Raw genomic sequence first — 17,156 nt, 5'->3', positions numbered from 1 at the left:
TAATAAGATATACACCAGTTTCCTTGACTTATCGCATAGAACCGTAGAGCCCCTGCAGTGTTGAAGGAGGCCATTCGGCCTATTGAGACTGCACCGAGCCTCTGAAAGAGCACCCTACTCAGGCCCATCCCATCCGCTATCCCCGTAATCCCACCTAACCTACAGGTCAATATTCTCACAGCCAATCCGCCTAACCTGCACATCTTTGGACTGTGGGAGGAAACCGGAGCACCCGGGGGAAACCCGCGCAGACACGGGGAGAACGTGCAGACTCTGCACAGTCACCCGAGGCCGGAATTTAATCTGGGTGCCTACCGCTAGGAGGCAGCAGAGCTAACTACTGTGCCACCATGCTGTCCTTTTTTAAAAAAAAGTCCGGCATCCCAGCTTTAATATTGCGAAGGGCATGATATCGATTCCCCATCAGAGCTCCTGCCAAGCTTGGCTCTGGGCTGAGAGAGGAGCTTCAGAAAATCTAATGCAACGTGATTTTTTTACCCATCTGTTTTGCTATGGACCTTTGACCAGTCACGTTGAGAATTGATTTCATCCCAAAAGTGCAGAAAAACCACACATTTCATAAGATGAGCAAGAGGGCGGTTAAAAGCATTCCCAGTTCTCTGGTATTCTCATTACAAAGGCCAAGGAATAATAAGATATACACCAGTTTGTATTGGGAAAAGGCATTGCGAGTATCTGTAACCAGAGTTCTGTTATAATTATTTAAACATCTTGGCTGTGTTTACTCTCCCTACATTTAAAAATTTTCATCATGAGCGCCCACCACGCCCTCAGTCCCGTTGTCCAAATCTCTTGTTAGTCAAGTGAGCTGGACAGTCAAAGAATGGATTGATAAGATAAGATAATCGCTTATTGTCACAAGTAGGCTTCAAATGAAGTTACTGTGAAAAGCCCCGAGTCGCTACATTCCGGCGCCTGTTCGGGGAGGCTGGTACGGGAATTGAACCGTGCTGCTGGCCTGCCTTGGTCTGCTTTCAAAGCCAGCGATTTAGCCCTGTGCTAAACAAAGCAGATTGTGCTGATTCCTGACCCGTGAATAAGCATATCTCCTCCAAATGGTGGCAACCCACACTGCCCTAGCTGGCATAGGGAATCTACCTTCTGGGAGAGTGACCTGAGAGTACCACAGGATGTTGGCATACGGTACCCATCTGGCTGCCAAGGCCTACTTTTAATATTATTTGTCAAGGATTTGTAAGTGGAGTACTTCCACTAATGCCAGACAACATAATACCAGCTCTCTCAAACAGCCGCAACATCGTAAACACTTACAAATGTCTCCATATCTATTGACAAGAGCATTTCAAAAGGGAATTGGATATGTATTTGAAGAGGAAGAATATAAAAGGATGTCCCAAAGCGCTTTATAGCCAGTGAAGCACTTTTGAAATATAGTCACTGCTGAAATGTAAGAAACACAGCTGCTGATTTACACTCACCGAGATTCCATAAACAGCAGTGTTATAATAGCCAGAACATCTATTTCAGTGATGTTGCATTGAGGGATAAATATTGGCCAGGTCACCAGGAACAACTCTTCTTCCAAATGAGGCCAGGGGATCTTGGAGGGCCACCTGGGAGGGCAAGTTGAATGTTTAATCTGATAGACAACGACCAAAATTCTCCGGTCGTTTCGATTCCATTTTCTCGGCAGGTGCGTACCCCCGCCAGATGTGTTCGCGACGGCGTGGGGGTGGTTACAATGGGAGAACCCGCTGACAATCGGCGGGCAGATAGAATCCCGCCGCCAACGAACGGTGGCTGGCGGACCGGAGAATCCCGCCCAGCATCTTTGACGGTGCGGCAGTCCCTCAGGGGCAGCACTGTGATTGTCAACAACAGCCACCTGCCTTTATATAGCGTCTTCAGTACAGTAAGTCATTCCGAGATACTTCAAAGGAGTCTCACCGCTGAGCCTCACAATTGGACATAAGGAGGTACCAAAGTGAAAGAAAAAAGCCTGGTCTCGACCGCACGCCGTTCGTTGGCGGTGGGATTCTATCTGCCCGCCGATTGTCAGCGGGTTTTCCCATTGGTCAAAGAGGTAGCTTTTGAGGGGCTTCTGAAAGGAGGAGAGTAAGGCAGAGGAATGGGAAAGTTTACAGAGGGAACTCCAGAGTTCAGGGCTCAGGCAGCTCAAGGAAAAGCCGCCAGTGCTGAAATAATTAAAATCGGGAATGCTTGAGAGCTTAACTTCGGAGGAACCCAATGGTGGTGGTGGGGGGGGGGGGGGGGGGGGAGAGAAATTTAAATTTCACTCTGAAACAGGTCGCAGTCGCAGAGGAGGTTCGATCCCCACTGCACCTCCATCCCAAAGCCGGCACTGGGAGCTGTAAATGTTTATTGAAATATGCTACGGGTGAGCTACGAGGGGGGGGGCGGGGCTTGTTGATTCTGGGTGGAGCAGGTAAATGAGCTAATCTGAGCCATCCTACAGTCACAGCCAGGCAGGATGTGGTGGAGGCAGTGCGTAGGGCCGGTGGGGGGGGGGGGGGGGGGGGGGGGGGGTGCAGTGGGGGGATGTGGGGCTAAGTGGAGGCAACCCAGGACTGGCTGGGGGACGGTGCTGTACAGGCCAAAAATAGCCACATGCTAAAATAATTTCCTGGGCCCTCAGCAGAGGTGATTCCAGTGCTCACTGCTTAAGCTGCTTGACGTCTGATATAATGAAACCACAGCTTTGATCATTGGTAACTGCTTGGTTTATGCCGGCAGGCTTCTCACCCGTTCACAGGCCCTGCTGAAAATGAGATCTGGTGGGGTCTTGAGCCTCGACAGGCAAGGCCGAGATGACCCCCATTTTGAGCTGTCACCCACCTCACGGCCTGCCTTACGGATGAGAAGCAGACAGTCTGGGCTGGAACGTCTCCTCCTGATTTCCAGCATTCTGTAAAAATAAACGCTCGGCTCAGACGTTCTGACCAGTTCTTTCGATCATTTCAACAACAAAAAAAAAAAAATCGCCTGTTTATTTGAACAGAAGAAAAATAATACAGTTTATGGCATCTGAGTAGTAAATTGCTGGAACAATATCTGGACTTTTTTTGCACATTGTTGTCACATTGCCCTCGTATGGGAATTAATACAAAGCAGGAATTGTACAAAAACCAGGTGCGCGACACCCCACTGACAGACTGTCAAGTTTAGCAGTCCCATGTGAGCGAAGCATTGCTTTAATAAGGAGCAATCAAGTGCTGGACTTTGGGTTCATTTAACATCTCATTTTTGAAAAGGGCGAACAGTCTGCATATACTCGTGTAAGGTCTTTTTGCTAAGTGGGCCACAGAGGCTTTTTGTTCTCTCTCTCGGCTGTTACTTTGAGCGCACTTTTAACTTGAGAAGACCTTCGGAGGAGACCCTTCCACGCATGGGGCCACGCCGGCCTCTTGCACATTCCCCCACTGGTAAATCTCAGGGGCTGAGTGAAGTGGGAGGGGAGCCATTGTGAAGCTGTCAGGCTGAGGCAAGTTAAATGGGCTGAAGTGATAGCTCATGTTAACACTCGGCAGTCATTGCCAGGCAAACAAAGAGCCAGTGGAGGACAGTTAAAAGGCAATTTCGCTCTGATGGGTGGTCGATTTTAAAAACACAGGAATGAGAAATAAAGGGGCTGGAAAGCCCTGCCACCCACGGTCGAGCACACAGAATCTGGGCCATTTTAAAATTGACAGGGCTTCTTTGAGCGTGACCTGAACAAACGGCGAGAATAGAATCATTTCTCTCAGTGAATACAATGGAACTAGGTGTCCCTGGGAAGTCGCATTTTACCACACAATGTTAACATTGGAGGGCCTAAAGAGTATAGCCTCCTTTTCTTTGCCTTCCGATCTGTCACTAATATCCTCCACCCGCCCTTCCTCCTTTACATCACACAGCAGGCACACATAATACACAGCAGGGAGGGGGTAACCAGGCATAAATGCTGACACAGCAGAGAGCAGCACAGGTGGGATATTCAAGGGGGTCCCCCTAATGGGACAGCCATTACATTCATGCGTTGAGACTCCCCATCAATTCCCAGCTCCTAATTCAAGATTGTCAGTCGATGGTAGAGGCAGGAGCGGAAAGATGTTGAGGAGAAAGAAGCATGTTTTCTGTCCTGAGGTCTTCAACAGTTTTGGCAACGTTGCTTCTGAGCATAATTCCTTCTCAGTTCCTCCACGTTTAGCGACAGTTTATTTTTTTGGCGTTCCGTCCTGCGCGGGAAATAATAATAAGAAACAGGAGGCAACTAATTAAATGCTCTAGCTGATTGTGAGGTGGCACCTAAATAACTACGGGATTACCTTAGCTGTTTTAAACTGTAATTACACTAATTGTTTTTGGCGCCCAAAAGAATCCGTCGCAGGCAGGTTGCTTCTGTTATCCCAGTGACAAGGTAGAGCTACTGGGATTCTTGGCCAGCGTTGCACTGACATAGGGGGCCAGAGAGAAATGGTTCCAAGCTTTCAATCCTCCTTCCCCTCAGTCACAGCAAAGGGCAGCACTTATCCGGCCTGCTCCTCACAGGGTGGAAGCACACAACCAGGCTGCGATCAGAAGTGACTGCGGTTCAGCTGATCTTTTTTCTTTGCGATCGTAATCTCCTGTTAATTGTTTCGTAATGAGTGGCACTTCGACCTCAATCATACCCTGTGTAATTGAATTAGAAATCCCCCCTCTTTAATCCAGTCCTTCCTCCTGCTGTGTAAAGCCTGCACTAACACTTGATTAGTTTACAAACAAGTTCATACTTCTGTGCTGGCGGTTTATTCGTGAATTTGGTTTTCTGTGGTGGGTTTTTTTTTTGCTTCTTCTTCTTGTTTGAAATGGCAAGCCACCCGTGCGCCTGAAAGCAGCAACAGGCCGAGATAAAGTGGCCTCGCTGGAATGCGGGTGGTCAGATTTGTGTTATCGCCATGCATCGTAACGCTGCACTGAGCGCTGGAAAGGGGGACATCTCAGAATGTCCCCAAGTGCTTTCCTGCCCCTGAAGTGCTTTCGAAATGTAGGCAATGAGGCTGCCAGTGTGTGCACAGCAAGCTCCCATTCACAGCAATGGGATAAATGGCGGATAATCTGTTTTGGTGATGTCGATTGAGCGGTACACATTGGGACTGACCAGAGCGTCGTTCCTCTTCTTTCGGACCTTTTCCCATCCACCTGAGAATGTTGTCTGGGCCTTGGTTAAACACCCCAGCTGAAATTCAGTACCTCCAACACTGCGGCACTGCCACAGTGCAGTACTGGGATTACTGAACGGGATTTTCATGCTGAAGTCTCTGACACTGCAGTGAGATTCAAACCTATCACCTTCTGACTCAGAGATCAGGGGCGGGATTCTCTGTTCCTGAGGCTAAGTGTTGACGCTGTCGTAAACGCCGTTGCGTTTCTCGACGGCGTCAACATGGCCTCAGGAGCAGCGATTCTGACCCCTACAGGGGGCCAGCACGGCACTGGAGCGACCCTCGCTGCTCCTGCTACTGATCCCGGTGACAGATAGGCGCCGCGGGTCTGTGTATGCGCAGTGGGACCGCCGCCAATGCGCGCATGCGCAGTGGCTCCCTTCCCCACGCCGGCCCCGGTTCCCTGTTCCAAGTTGTCCTTTGACACGCTGCATATCTGTGTTCTGTTATTAACGCATTCTGATCTCTTAATGTCCGCTATCATCACCCTTCTTAGCCTTGATCACCACCATTTACATTCCCTTTGTCTTTCTGTCCGTAACTTCTGCGTTAAACTCTCCTGAGCCTCCACCCATCGCTGGCCGTCTATCCAGCCCACTGCTCCACACCTCGCCACTGCCCCTCCTCACTACCCCCCCCCCCCTCCGCCGCAGCAGTTTAAACCTCATCCTAGCTCCAGTTCTCTCCAGCTCTGGCGAAGAGCTATCCAAACTCAAAATGTTAGCTCTGTTCTCTCTACAGATGATGTCAGGCCTTTATTAGATTGTCCGTAGGGCTACAGGGGCCGGCGCGGAACAAAAGAGGGCCCCGGCCCAAGAGGCCAGCCCGCCAATCGGTAGGCCCCGATCGTGGGCTAAGGCCACAGCGGACCCCCACCCCCCACCCCCCCCCGGGGTCGGAACCCCTGCCCCGACCAGGCCGCCCCCGGATGCATGCACCCCGAGGTCCGGCCGGGTAAGAGCAGGTGTGAATGGTGCCGGCGGAACTCGGATTTTTCGCACGGCCACTTGGCCCAACCCGGGCAGAGAATCGGCGATGGGGCCGCGTAGAGCGGCCCGCGACCGGCGCCCCACCCACCGCGCCCGACGCCAATGGCGCCGATTCTCCGCTCCGGAGGGGAGAATCGGCAGACCGCATCGGGGCGGCATCGCACAATTTGCGCCCGTCCCGGCGATTGTCCGCCCTGGCCTGAGCTGAGAGAATCCCGCCCAAGAGTTCTGCCCTCTGAGCTACAGAAGAGGAATTAGGAATAAGTCATTTCGTGCTCACACGCATGCTTCAAATTAAAACTGAAAATAGGAAATGCTGGAAAACACTCAACAGATCTTTTTTTAAATAAATTTAGAGTACCCAATTAAAGGGCAATTTACTGTGGCCAATCCACCTACCCTGCTCATCTTTGGGTTGTGGGGGTGAAACCCACGCAAACACGGGGAGAATGTGCAAACTCCACACGGACAGTGACCCAGAGCCAGGATCGAACCTGGGACCTCGGCGCCGTGAGGCAGCAGTGCTATCCACTGCGCCACCGTGCTGCCCACTCAACAGATCTGACAGCATCTGCAGAGAGAGAGAGAAATAGAGATACGGGGCTGGATCCTCCGTTCCCCGATGCCGAAATCTCGTTCGGCGACAGGGCGGAGAATCTCCGATGACGCGCTTTCGTGATGAGCCGCCCTCTGAAAAGCGCCGTACTCGCAGGAAATGCCGCGCGCCGTATCCACGGCCTCCGTACGTTGGCTGAGGCCCGCCCCGCGATGCTTCGTCCCCGACCGTCCGGGTTCCCAACGGCGTGGCACACATGTGGTCTCACCCACCGGGAACTCAGCACGGACCCCGCGGACTCGGTCCAGCGCCACCACAGTCGGGGGAGGGCCGATTCCTGGGCAGGGGTGGACATATTTGGGGCTGGGGCACTATGGTGGGGGGGGGTCTGGGGCGCGCGGGCCGGCGAAGGGGGGGGGGCTGTTTCGCGGGCCGGGTCCACGAGCGGCAAGCGCTGCAGGTCGCCGCCGTGTGCATGCGCGGCCATGGACCCAGCGATTCTCCAGGCTCTGACGGCAGCTAGAGCCGGGTGCTCTGTGCTGCCTCCCTCCTAGCCCGGAGCAAAACGGGGAATCGGCGACCATGTTACAATAGTTCGCCACTGTTCCCATGCCAGCGTGGGGGCATAGTATCCAAATCGGCGAATCCAGCCCATGTTTCGGGCTTACGACATTTTATCGGAACAATGATGATTAATACAGTATATTTATATTGTTAACACTTGTCCTAAAGAGATGGTGTACAACAGATATAAGAGACACAAAAACAGAAAATGCAGGTACATCTCAGCAGGTTGGACAGCATCTGTGGGGGGAGAACAGAGCTAAGATGTCAAGACTGGAGGACTCTGTGTCAGAGCTGGAGAGAACTGGAAACAGGATGACATTTATACTGCTGTAGTGGGGTGGAGTGGAGCAGTGAGGCTGCATAGAGGACCAGTGATAGGTAGAGGCTGGGAAGAGAGGCTAGGCTTGGTGGAACACATGCCCCTTTCCCTCCTCACTATCCCAGGGCCGAAACACTCTCTTCAGGCGAAGCAGTCTCCTTCAATCTGGTCTATTGCATTCACTGCTTCCAATGCAGTCTACTCGACATTGGAGGGACTAAACGCAGACTGGGTGACCGTTTTGCAGAACACCTTTGATCTGTCCTCCATCGGGATCCAGACCTTCCTGGGGCTTGCCATGTCAACTCGTGGAGCCCAACGTAAACTGAAGGAACAGCACCTCAGCACTTCACCGCCTCCCGGTCTTAACATTGAGTTCAACAACCTCAGACTGTGAACTCTCTCCTCCACCTTCCTCTCATTTTTATTTCTATCAATTTATTTTCATTCCTTCCATCAATCTGTTTTTCCCCTACCATCGCCCCCACCCCCCCTACCCCCACCCTAGTTGGGCCATCTGTTCCCTGTTCCAAGTTGTCCTTTGACATGCTGCTTATCTGTGTTCTGTTATTAACGCATTCTGATCTCTTAATGTCCGCTATCACCACCTAGGGCCTTGATCAGACCCTAAACACCCTCAATGTGATCATGGCTGATGCCATCCTGGCCTCAACTCCTCCGTCCTGCCCATTCTCCAGAACCCTGCAACCCATTACCAATTGAAAATCTGTCTAACTCCTTAAATTTACTCTACCGCACTCTGGGGTAGAGAATTCCAAAGATTCACAACCCTTTGGAAAAAGTAATTTCTCCGCAACACTGTTTTAAATTCGCTACCTCTTATTCTAAGATTATGACCTCCCATTCTAGAATGCCCCACCAGAGGAAGCATCTGCTCCACGTCTACTTTATCCACACCTTTTAGCGTCATACGTTAGCACCTCGATTTGATCTCCCCCCCCATTCTCCCACCGTTCTCTGAGGAAGGGGGGGTTCCAGGATTTTGATCCAGTGACAGTGAAGGAACGGCGAGATAGTTCCGCGTCAGGTATGTGACTTGCAGTGGAACATGCAGGTAGTGGTATCCCTTGCATCTGCTGCCCTTGCTCTTCTAGGTGGTAGAGGTTTGGAAGGTGCTGCAGTGAATCTTGTCGATGCTGCCACTGTGCACCGACAGGAGAGAGATTGAATTTTGAGGTGCGGACGAGGTGTCGATCAAGTGATCAGCGTAGGATCCATTTCTAGTGCAGAAAGTCATGATGGGCCGATATGCTTTGAGTTGATTGAACCATGCTCGGGCTCCTACAGGTGACACTGGATGCAGTAACTCTGCACAACTGATCAGGAATAGATGAGTTGTCTTCCTCTATATGTTTGGGGCATAGTGACATCTGGTTTTCAGACCTTTTTTTTTAACACAGTGTGTGTTTAGTATCTGAACGTACTGCCCGAACGTGTGAATTCAATAGTAATTTTCAAAGAGAAATCAAATAAATACATAAGGAGGAAGAATCTGCAGCACTATGGGAAAAGGGCACGAGAGTGGGACTAATTGGAAATCTCTTTCAAAGCTCTGGCACAGGTAGGATGAACTAATTGGTCCCCATCTGTAGCTTCAGCGACAATTTTAATACATGATTGTTTTTATCATTAATTTTTTTCTTGCAGGATGCTGGAGGATGACTTGAAGCTCAGCAGTGATGAGGATGACAGTGAACAGGTAAGCACAGCAGCAACCTGCATTGACATGGTGCCTTTAATGGAGTAAAATGCCCCGATGGGCTTCACAGGAGTGTTATTGGCACAGAGATTTGCCAGCTGGTCACGCAACGGAGAGAAGTAGGACAGGGAACCCAAACTTACTCAAAGAGGTAAGTTTTAAGGTGTCTTAAAAGAGGAGAGAGAGCTAGAGAGGTGGGGAGGTTTAGGGAGGGAATTCCAGAGGTTAGGGCCCACAGAAATGAAGGTATGGCTGCCATTGGTTGTAGCGATTAAAATCGGGGGTGCTCACGCGTACAAAGTAGAAAGAGATCTCAAAGGCTTGTAGCACTGGAGGAGGTCACGGAGAACTCTTTTACCTGTCTATGTCAAATGTTCTTTATTATATTTCACATGCATTCCCTGAAGGAGGTGATCCTTGAATTCAAAGTGGAAACTTAGGGCAGCACGGTAGCATTGTAGATAGCACAATTGCTTCACAGCTCCGGGGTCCCAGGTTCGATTCCGGCTTGGGTCACTGTCTGTGCGGAGTCTGCACATCCTCCCCGTGTCTGCGTGGGTTTCCTCTGGGTGCTCCGGTTTCCTCCCACAGTCCAGGTTAGGTGGATTGGCCATGATAAATTGCCCTTAGTGTGCAAAATAGCCCTTAGTGTTGGGTGGGGTTACTGGGTTATGGGGATAGGGTGGAGGTATTGACCTTGGGTAGGGTGCTCTTTCCAAGTGCTGGTGCAGACTCGATGGGCCGAATGGCCTCCTTCTGCACTGTAAATTCTATGAAACCCATGATTTGATATTGAACCATAGACGAGGACTGTTGCTTTATTGACTTGCACTTTGATCTGGAACATATTCCATTGGCTTAGAGATGGCATCCTAGATCTGACCACTGACAACAGCTGCACTTACTCCAGCTGTTGTGTTTACATTGTAGCACATACCACAACCAGCCAGTATCTCAAAGAGTTTTACAACCAGTAAAGTACTTTTGATGTGTAGTCATTGTTGTAATGTGGGAAAGGGGAGGTGGAAAATGTGGGAAAAACATTGCTTAATTTTGGGGTGAGGAATACCTGGGCAACTCCTTTCTTACCCCCCTCCCCCCCCCACACCTGAAGCTATCAAATGTAGACCCCCGAGGAAATTTACGACATGATGATTCCGTTCAGAACCTACATTTCGTACAAGGTGCACCCCAACTCAAATCTCAAGCTTTGAGCCATTCTGAGAATCAGTGTCCACCACACATGATGCCGGTCTGTGCATTATTCTCTCAGAAAAGTACCACTTCCCAACATCGAATCTGGATCTGCCACAGTACGATTTAAAATTGAGGCCTTACCTGACCTATTCACCCTGAATGTATTGGGTTGCAAGTGTGAAACAGAGAGGAACAGTTTTCCAGGTATGTCCCGATCTCATGGATTTCTGTGATTTTTGGTGATGTCTCCTAGCTTTACACAATTTTCCATTTTCAATTAGCGGTTGTTAAGTTCTACAAAAATAAAGGCACTTAACCTTTCTTGATAGAAAATGAGAGGAAATGTCACCCGGTGACTTAATTATGTATAATTAAGAAGAGTGAAATGCAGATGGTATAGCTTGCGACCTATATGCAAGCTGTAAAGCGAGGATGTATTGCACACGACATTTACAACAGGGCGTAGAAGGATGGGTGAGTAAATTTGCAGATGGCACTAAAGTCGGTGGAGTTGTGGACAGTGCGGAAGGATGTTACAAGTTACAGAGGGACATAGATAAGCTGCAGCGCTGGGCTGAGAGGTGACAAATTGAGTTTAATGCAGAAAAGTGTGAGGTGATTCATTTTGGAAGGAATAACAGGAAGACAGAGTACTGGGCTAATGGTACGATTCTTGGCAGTGTGGATGAGCAGAGAGATCTCGGTGTCCATGTACATAGATCCCTGAAACCCAGGTTGAGAGGGTTGTTAAGAATGCGTACGGTGTGTTAGCTTTTATTGGTTAAGGGATTGAGTTTCGGAGCCATGAGGTCATGTTGCAGCTGTACAAAACTCTGGTGCGGCCGCATTTGGAGTATTGCGTGCAATTCTGGTCGCTGCATTATAGGAAGGATGTGGAAGCATTGGAAAGGGTGCAGAGGAGATTTACCAGAATGTTGCCTGGTATGGAGGGAAGATCTTATGAGGAAAGGCTGAGGGACTTGAGGCTGTTTTCGTTAGAGAGAAGAAGGTTAAGAGGTGACTCAATTGAGGCATACAAGATGATCAGAGGATTAGATAGGGTGGACAGTGAGAGCCTTTTTCCTCGGATGATGATGGCTAGCACGAGGGGACATAGCTTTAAATTGAGGGGAGATAGATATAGGACAGATGTCAGAGGTAGGTTCTTTACTCAGAGAGTAGTAAGGGCGTGGAATGCTCTGCCTGCAACAGTAGTGGACTCACCAACACTAAGGGCATTCAAATGGTCATTGGATAGACATATGGACGATAAGGGAATAGTGTAGATGGGCTTTAGAGTGGTTTCACAGGACGGCGCAACATTGAGGGCCGAAGTGCCTGTACTGCGCTGTAATGTTCTATGTTCGAATGGCAACAGGAACCCTACGAAGGCACATTCCTCCTTTCTTTACTTGCGACTTAGTGGCAAGCCTCAAATAATAGGAAATCAAAGGGTAGGCCTGGGATCAATTTCCATTTATTCCATAGATGCAGTTATTGCTGCTCATTACTTTGGAACGGTTGTTTGGGCACAAGGCTTTGTCCAGTGACCTTAATACAAACGAACACAGAAAAATGAGACGATGCTTAACACAACTGCCTTATCTTGATTGAGTCCAATAAATATCAATCGAACACATATTTGAGGGTTGCACATATTTCACTTGATGATCCTCAGGAACTTTAGAATTTGCAAAGAGATACCATTCCTAAGGTACGTTGGAGGTAACTGACAGCTTCACAGATCTGAGAGGAGATAAATTGATTTAATTACAGTCAGCATCTGTTCTTACAATTTACTGTAATTCACAACGAGCTTGCTGGCTTCCTCTAACTTTAATGAATTTGGCAACTGCATGAAACCTTTAAGCATTCCCTTTTCTAAATGTATATGTGCCATGTCATTAGCCGAACAGAATAAAGCTGTGGGCACAGAACGCCAGTGTATGGACACGATGGAAGTGGCATCCTTAACTAATCTCCTAACTGGACATTGATTGGACTTGACATCAACATAAAATTCACAGAGGAGAATTATCAGAGTTTTATTCACCATTTAATGACCAGTGTTGGGCACGACTTAACAAAGAAAAGAAAACAGCTTGTAACGTCGGCAGTCACTCCACTACCTTAATGAACTCTGTTATTTCTGTGGGCCTTGGCGGTGAAGGCCCCATCGAGGCCACAATTTCCTGCACTGAGGATTTCCGTTCAGGCATGGCGCCCTGATTTCTCGACCCCCTGGTGAGATCCCCCCCCCCCTCCCAAACACCCCAACTCATATTGGCAGGGCACCCCCAGACCCGATCCCCAGCAACTTGGCACTGCCAGCCTGGCACCCTTGCAGTGCCATTCTGGCATCCAGATGTACTGCCATGGTGCCCAGGTGGCACTGCCAGGCTGGCAGAACCAGGCTGCCCGGGTGGCATCAGCAGTGCAGGGTATCACCCTGCCCAGACACCAACCACCCGGGGGCCTCTGATCACCTGGGAGCCCCCTCCAAGTGCCATTCCACCTGGTCCCTGTTTGTGGAGATCGGTGCTAAACGGCACCCAACTGGTTCTCTTTGGTGAGGGGATTCGCTCCTGAGAGCCGGTTCGATCTGGCGTAGGCTTAGTGAAGTGAACAACTAAGCACACTTAACTGTGCAACTTGGATCCCACCCATTGTGGGCAGGATCTCGTTACATCTCCCGGGGCCTAACAACTGCCAGGAATTCTGGAAGGAAGAGGCCTCCTGCGGGATTAAGCGGCCATATCCCGTCCCCATTCCAGCAAGACGGAGCCGCTAAATGGTGCCCGTTATCTTTGCCAGTGTGTGTGTGTGAAACCTATATTAGAGGACTTAAGAGTTTGAGTTCAAACAGGCAGAAAATAATGATCTAAATATTGTGGAGCCTGACCTCTGTTAATCTGAAACCCAAAATTACCTCTGATTAATTTGATTCAATGACACAGATACTGATTGGAGCGGCGTGTTTCACAGATTATATTCTGACATAAGTTTTAGAAAGAAGCTCTGACCATCCTTCTGACAACCATGGGCCATGTTTCAACTGGATGCCCGGGGTGGGGGTGGGGGCGGTGGGGGGTTATCTGTGTCCCATGTGTCTGATGGTGATAAAAAGGACTTGCATTTCTGAAGCATCTTTCACGACCTCAGGAGCCCCGGCCCCCCCACCCCATACCCATCCCGGGCAAAGGGCTGTACAGCAAATGAGCACTGTTGAAGTGTATTCCCTGCGGCAGCCAGTGTATGCACAGCAAAATCCCACACAACACCAACATGATCATGACCAGGTAATCTGTTGTAATTATGTTGATTAAGGAACAAACGTTGACCAGGAGATGAGGCGTTTTCTTCAGGATTGTTGCCTGGCATCTTTCCTGCCCGCCTCAGAGGGCAAACAGGGCTTCAATTCAATTTGAAAGATGGCATCTCTGACAGTGCTGCACGTCCTTGGTTTTGTGCACCCAGATCGCTGGTGTAAAATTTGATCCCGCAACCTTTTGATTATGCAGCCTGGCATGTAGCAATGATGGCATTGTGCTAAATCTGTGCTGCATCCCCGCAGAGAGATAGAACGGGCATTCATTTTGTCGTATGTTTGGTATGTGACATTACTGAACCCCCCGTTAGTGGTGAGCCATGATCATCATTATGAACTCCTCCTTGTATCTATCCACACTAGTTATGTATTAATATATCTGACACCGTCCTCTCATCTACACGACAAGATTGAAAGTGAAATTGAGAACGCCTCTGTGAAATGAAATGAAAATGAAAATTGCTTATTGTCACAAGTAGGCTTCAAATGAAGTTACTGTGAAAAGCCCCTAGTCGCCACATTCCGGCGAGCCTGGTACGGGAAGGCTGGTACGGGAAGGCTGGTTCGGGAAGGCTGGTACGGGAAGGCTGGTTCGGGGTGGCTGGTACGGGAAGGCTGGTTCGGGGAGGCTGGTACGGGAAGGCTGGTTCGGGGAGGCTGGTACGGGAAGGCTGGTTCGGTAAGGCTGGTTCGGGGAGGCTGGTACGGGGAGGCTGGTACGGGGAGGCTGGTACGGGAAGGCTGGCTCGGGAAGGCTGGTACGGGAAGGCTGGTTCGGGGAGGCTGGTACGGGAAGGCTGGTTCGGGGAGGCTGGTACGGGAAGGCTGGTTCGGGGAGGTTGGTGCGGGAAGGCTGGTTCGGGAAGGCTGGTACGGGAAGGCTGGTTCGGTAAGGCTGGTTCGGGGAGGCTGGTACGGGAAGGCTGGTTCGGTAAGGCTGGTTCGGGGAGGCTGGTACGGGAAGGCTGGTTCGGGGAGGCTGGTACGGGAAGGCTGGTTCGGGAAGGCTGGTACGGGAAGGCTGGTTCGGGGAGGCTGGTACGGGAAGGCTGGTTCGGGAAGGCTGGTACGGGAAGGCTGGTTCGGGGAGGCTGGTACAGGAAGGCGTCGGAATGTGTTGCTCAGAAGACACGTTCATCCAGAGAGATGCCTTGCCACAAGCACCGTAAACATGATGACTATTTAACACATATTTGTCCCATAATTAACCCATACTGTGTTCAATTCTAAGCACCACACCTCAGCACAGATTCACAAGAAAGATTCTGGTACAAAAAGCGTTAAGTGATGAGGCCAGTCGGTGGCGCAGTGGTTAGCACTGCTGCCTCACTGTACCGAGGACCCGGGTTCAATCTCGGCCCCGGGTCACTGTCCGTGTGGAGTTTGCACACTCTTCCCGTGTCTGTGCGGGTCTCACCCCCACAACCCAAAGCTGCGCAGGGCAGGTGGATTGGCCGCGCTAAATTGCCCCTTAATTGGGGGGGGGGGAAAATTGGGTACTCTAAATTTAAAAAAAAATGTTGTGAGGCCAGTTTGCGTAGACCAAGTTTGTTTTCCCACAAGGAAGGTTAAAGAATGATAAATGAGAATTTTGAGATAATTAAAGAATTTGGTTGGGCAGATCGAGAGAAACCATTTCGGAGGGGGTGGAGATAGCACCTTAAAATTACAGCCAGGCCATTTAGGGACAGTGTCGTAACGCACTTCACACAAAGGGTGGTGGAGAGACCAGAACTCTGACTCCCTGAGTGCTTTGTAACACATGCCTGAACTTTTGAATGTACACTTCACGTTGCCGTGAACAATCATTACCCAACTCTTCATTTGCATTGGGCCTTGCCCAACTTTCAACTTGCTTCACCAGTGTTAGGCCTATGAACTCATGAGCTCCTCGACGAGACGAAAGATAACTTTGCCAATTTCGGGAAGACATTTTGGAAAAAATATTTTTAAAATAATGTCCGCGCCCATTTTCACATGTGCGGCGCACCGCCACCGGCAGAGGAATCCTTCTCCCGGCAGCCGGCGAATGGGGTTTCCCATTGGGGGCACCCCCATGCAATAAGGAAATCCGCGGGCGTGAGTGCGCTGTCGGCGTAACGGAGGATTCCGCCGACGGGGAATCCAGCCAAATGTTTTTTTGTAAAATTTGTTCTTGGGTTGTGCGCATCGCTGGGCTGGGCCAGCATTTGCTGCCCATCCCTAATTGCCCCTTTAACTGAGTGGCTTGCTATGCCATTTCAGTGGGGGGCAGCTAAGAGCCAACCACATCGGTGTGTGGGTCCAGAGTCACATGCAGGCCAGACCGGGTAAGGGCGGCAGATTTCCTTCTCCGAGTGACATTAATGAACCAGATGGGTTTTGCGACAATCGGCGGCAATGGCTTCATGATCACGATTAGGCTTTTAATTCCAGATTTTTATTGACTTCAAATTTGGCCTTCTGCCATGGTGGGATTCGAATCCGGGACCCCAAAGCATTGACTCTGGGTCTCCGGATTACTAGAATTCACAGTGCAGAAGGAGGCCATTTGGCCCATCGAGTCTGCACCAGCCCTTGGAAAGAGCGCCCTACCCAAGCCCACATTTGCACCCCATTCCCGTAACCCAGCAACCCCACCCCACCTTTTGGACAGGAAGGGCAACTTAGCATGGCCAATCCACCTAACCTGCACATCTTTGGACTGTGGGAGGAAACCAGAGCACCCGGAGTAAACCCACGCAGACACGGGGAGAACGTGTAGACTCCGTACAGACAGTGACCCAAGCCGGGAATCAAACCTGGGACCCTGGAGCTATGAAGCAACTGTGCTACCACTGTGCTACCGTGCTGCTGGGTTAAAATCTCTATCGTGGTAGTTTGCAAATTTGAATACAGTTTTTAAAAATAAAAACACTATCCGTGGACGTGGCCGTGAGGCTGTCGGTTTATTGTAAGAATCCAGCTTGTACACTTCGGTTTTGGCAGAAGGAAACCGGTCATCCTTACTCAGCCTGACCGATATGTGATTCCACTCACACCCAAATGTTGCCTAGCAAGCCACTCAGTTTGTACAGATGGGCCATAAATCCTGCTTATTTCAGTGACACTCACAACCCGAGAGTCAGTTCCTTTTTATGTTTTGCCACGTAAGTCGTCGAGTCACTGATAGTAGAATGGAGGCAGGTTACTCCACAAGCCTCAAAGGGGGGGGCAAGGGGGCGCAGTGGTTACCACTGCTACCTCACTGCGCCGAGGACCCGGGTTCGATCCCGGCCCCGGGTCACTGTCCATGTGGAGTTTGCACATTCTTCC

General features: G+C 50.2%; 1 protein-coding gene across 5 annotated transcripts in view; it reads left to right on the top strand.

The window, feature by feature from the left end:
• Positions 1-17,156, top strand: part of aff2 (AF4/FMR2 family, member 2) — a 658,399-nt gene that overhangs the window by 471,588 nt on the left and 169,655 nt on the right. For all 5 annotated transcript variants that reach the window (XM_072505919.1, XM_072505920.1, XM_072505921.1 and 2 more), the window contains one exon: positions 9,286-9,337. In XM_072505919.1, the coding sequence (XP_072362020.1) occupies positions 9,286-9,337 (52 nt within the window). The remainder of the gene's footprint in view (positions 1-9,285; positions 9,338-17,156) is intronic.

Source organism: Scyliorhinus torazame, chromosome 5, assembly GCF_047496885.1.
Source record: "Scyliorhinus torazame isolate Kashiwa2021f chromosome 5, sScyTor2.1, whole genome shotgun sequence".
Lineage (NCBI taxonomy): Eukaryota > Metazoa > Chordata > Chondrichthyes > Carcharhiniformes > Scyliorhinidae > Scyliorhinus > Scyliorhinus torazame.
Note: the sequence above shows the minus strand (reverse complement) of the source record. Positions and strands in the feature narration are given on the sequence as shown.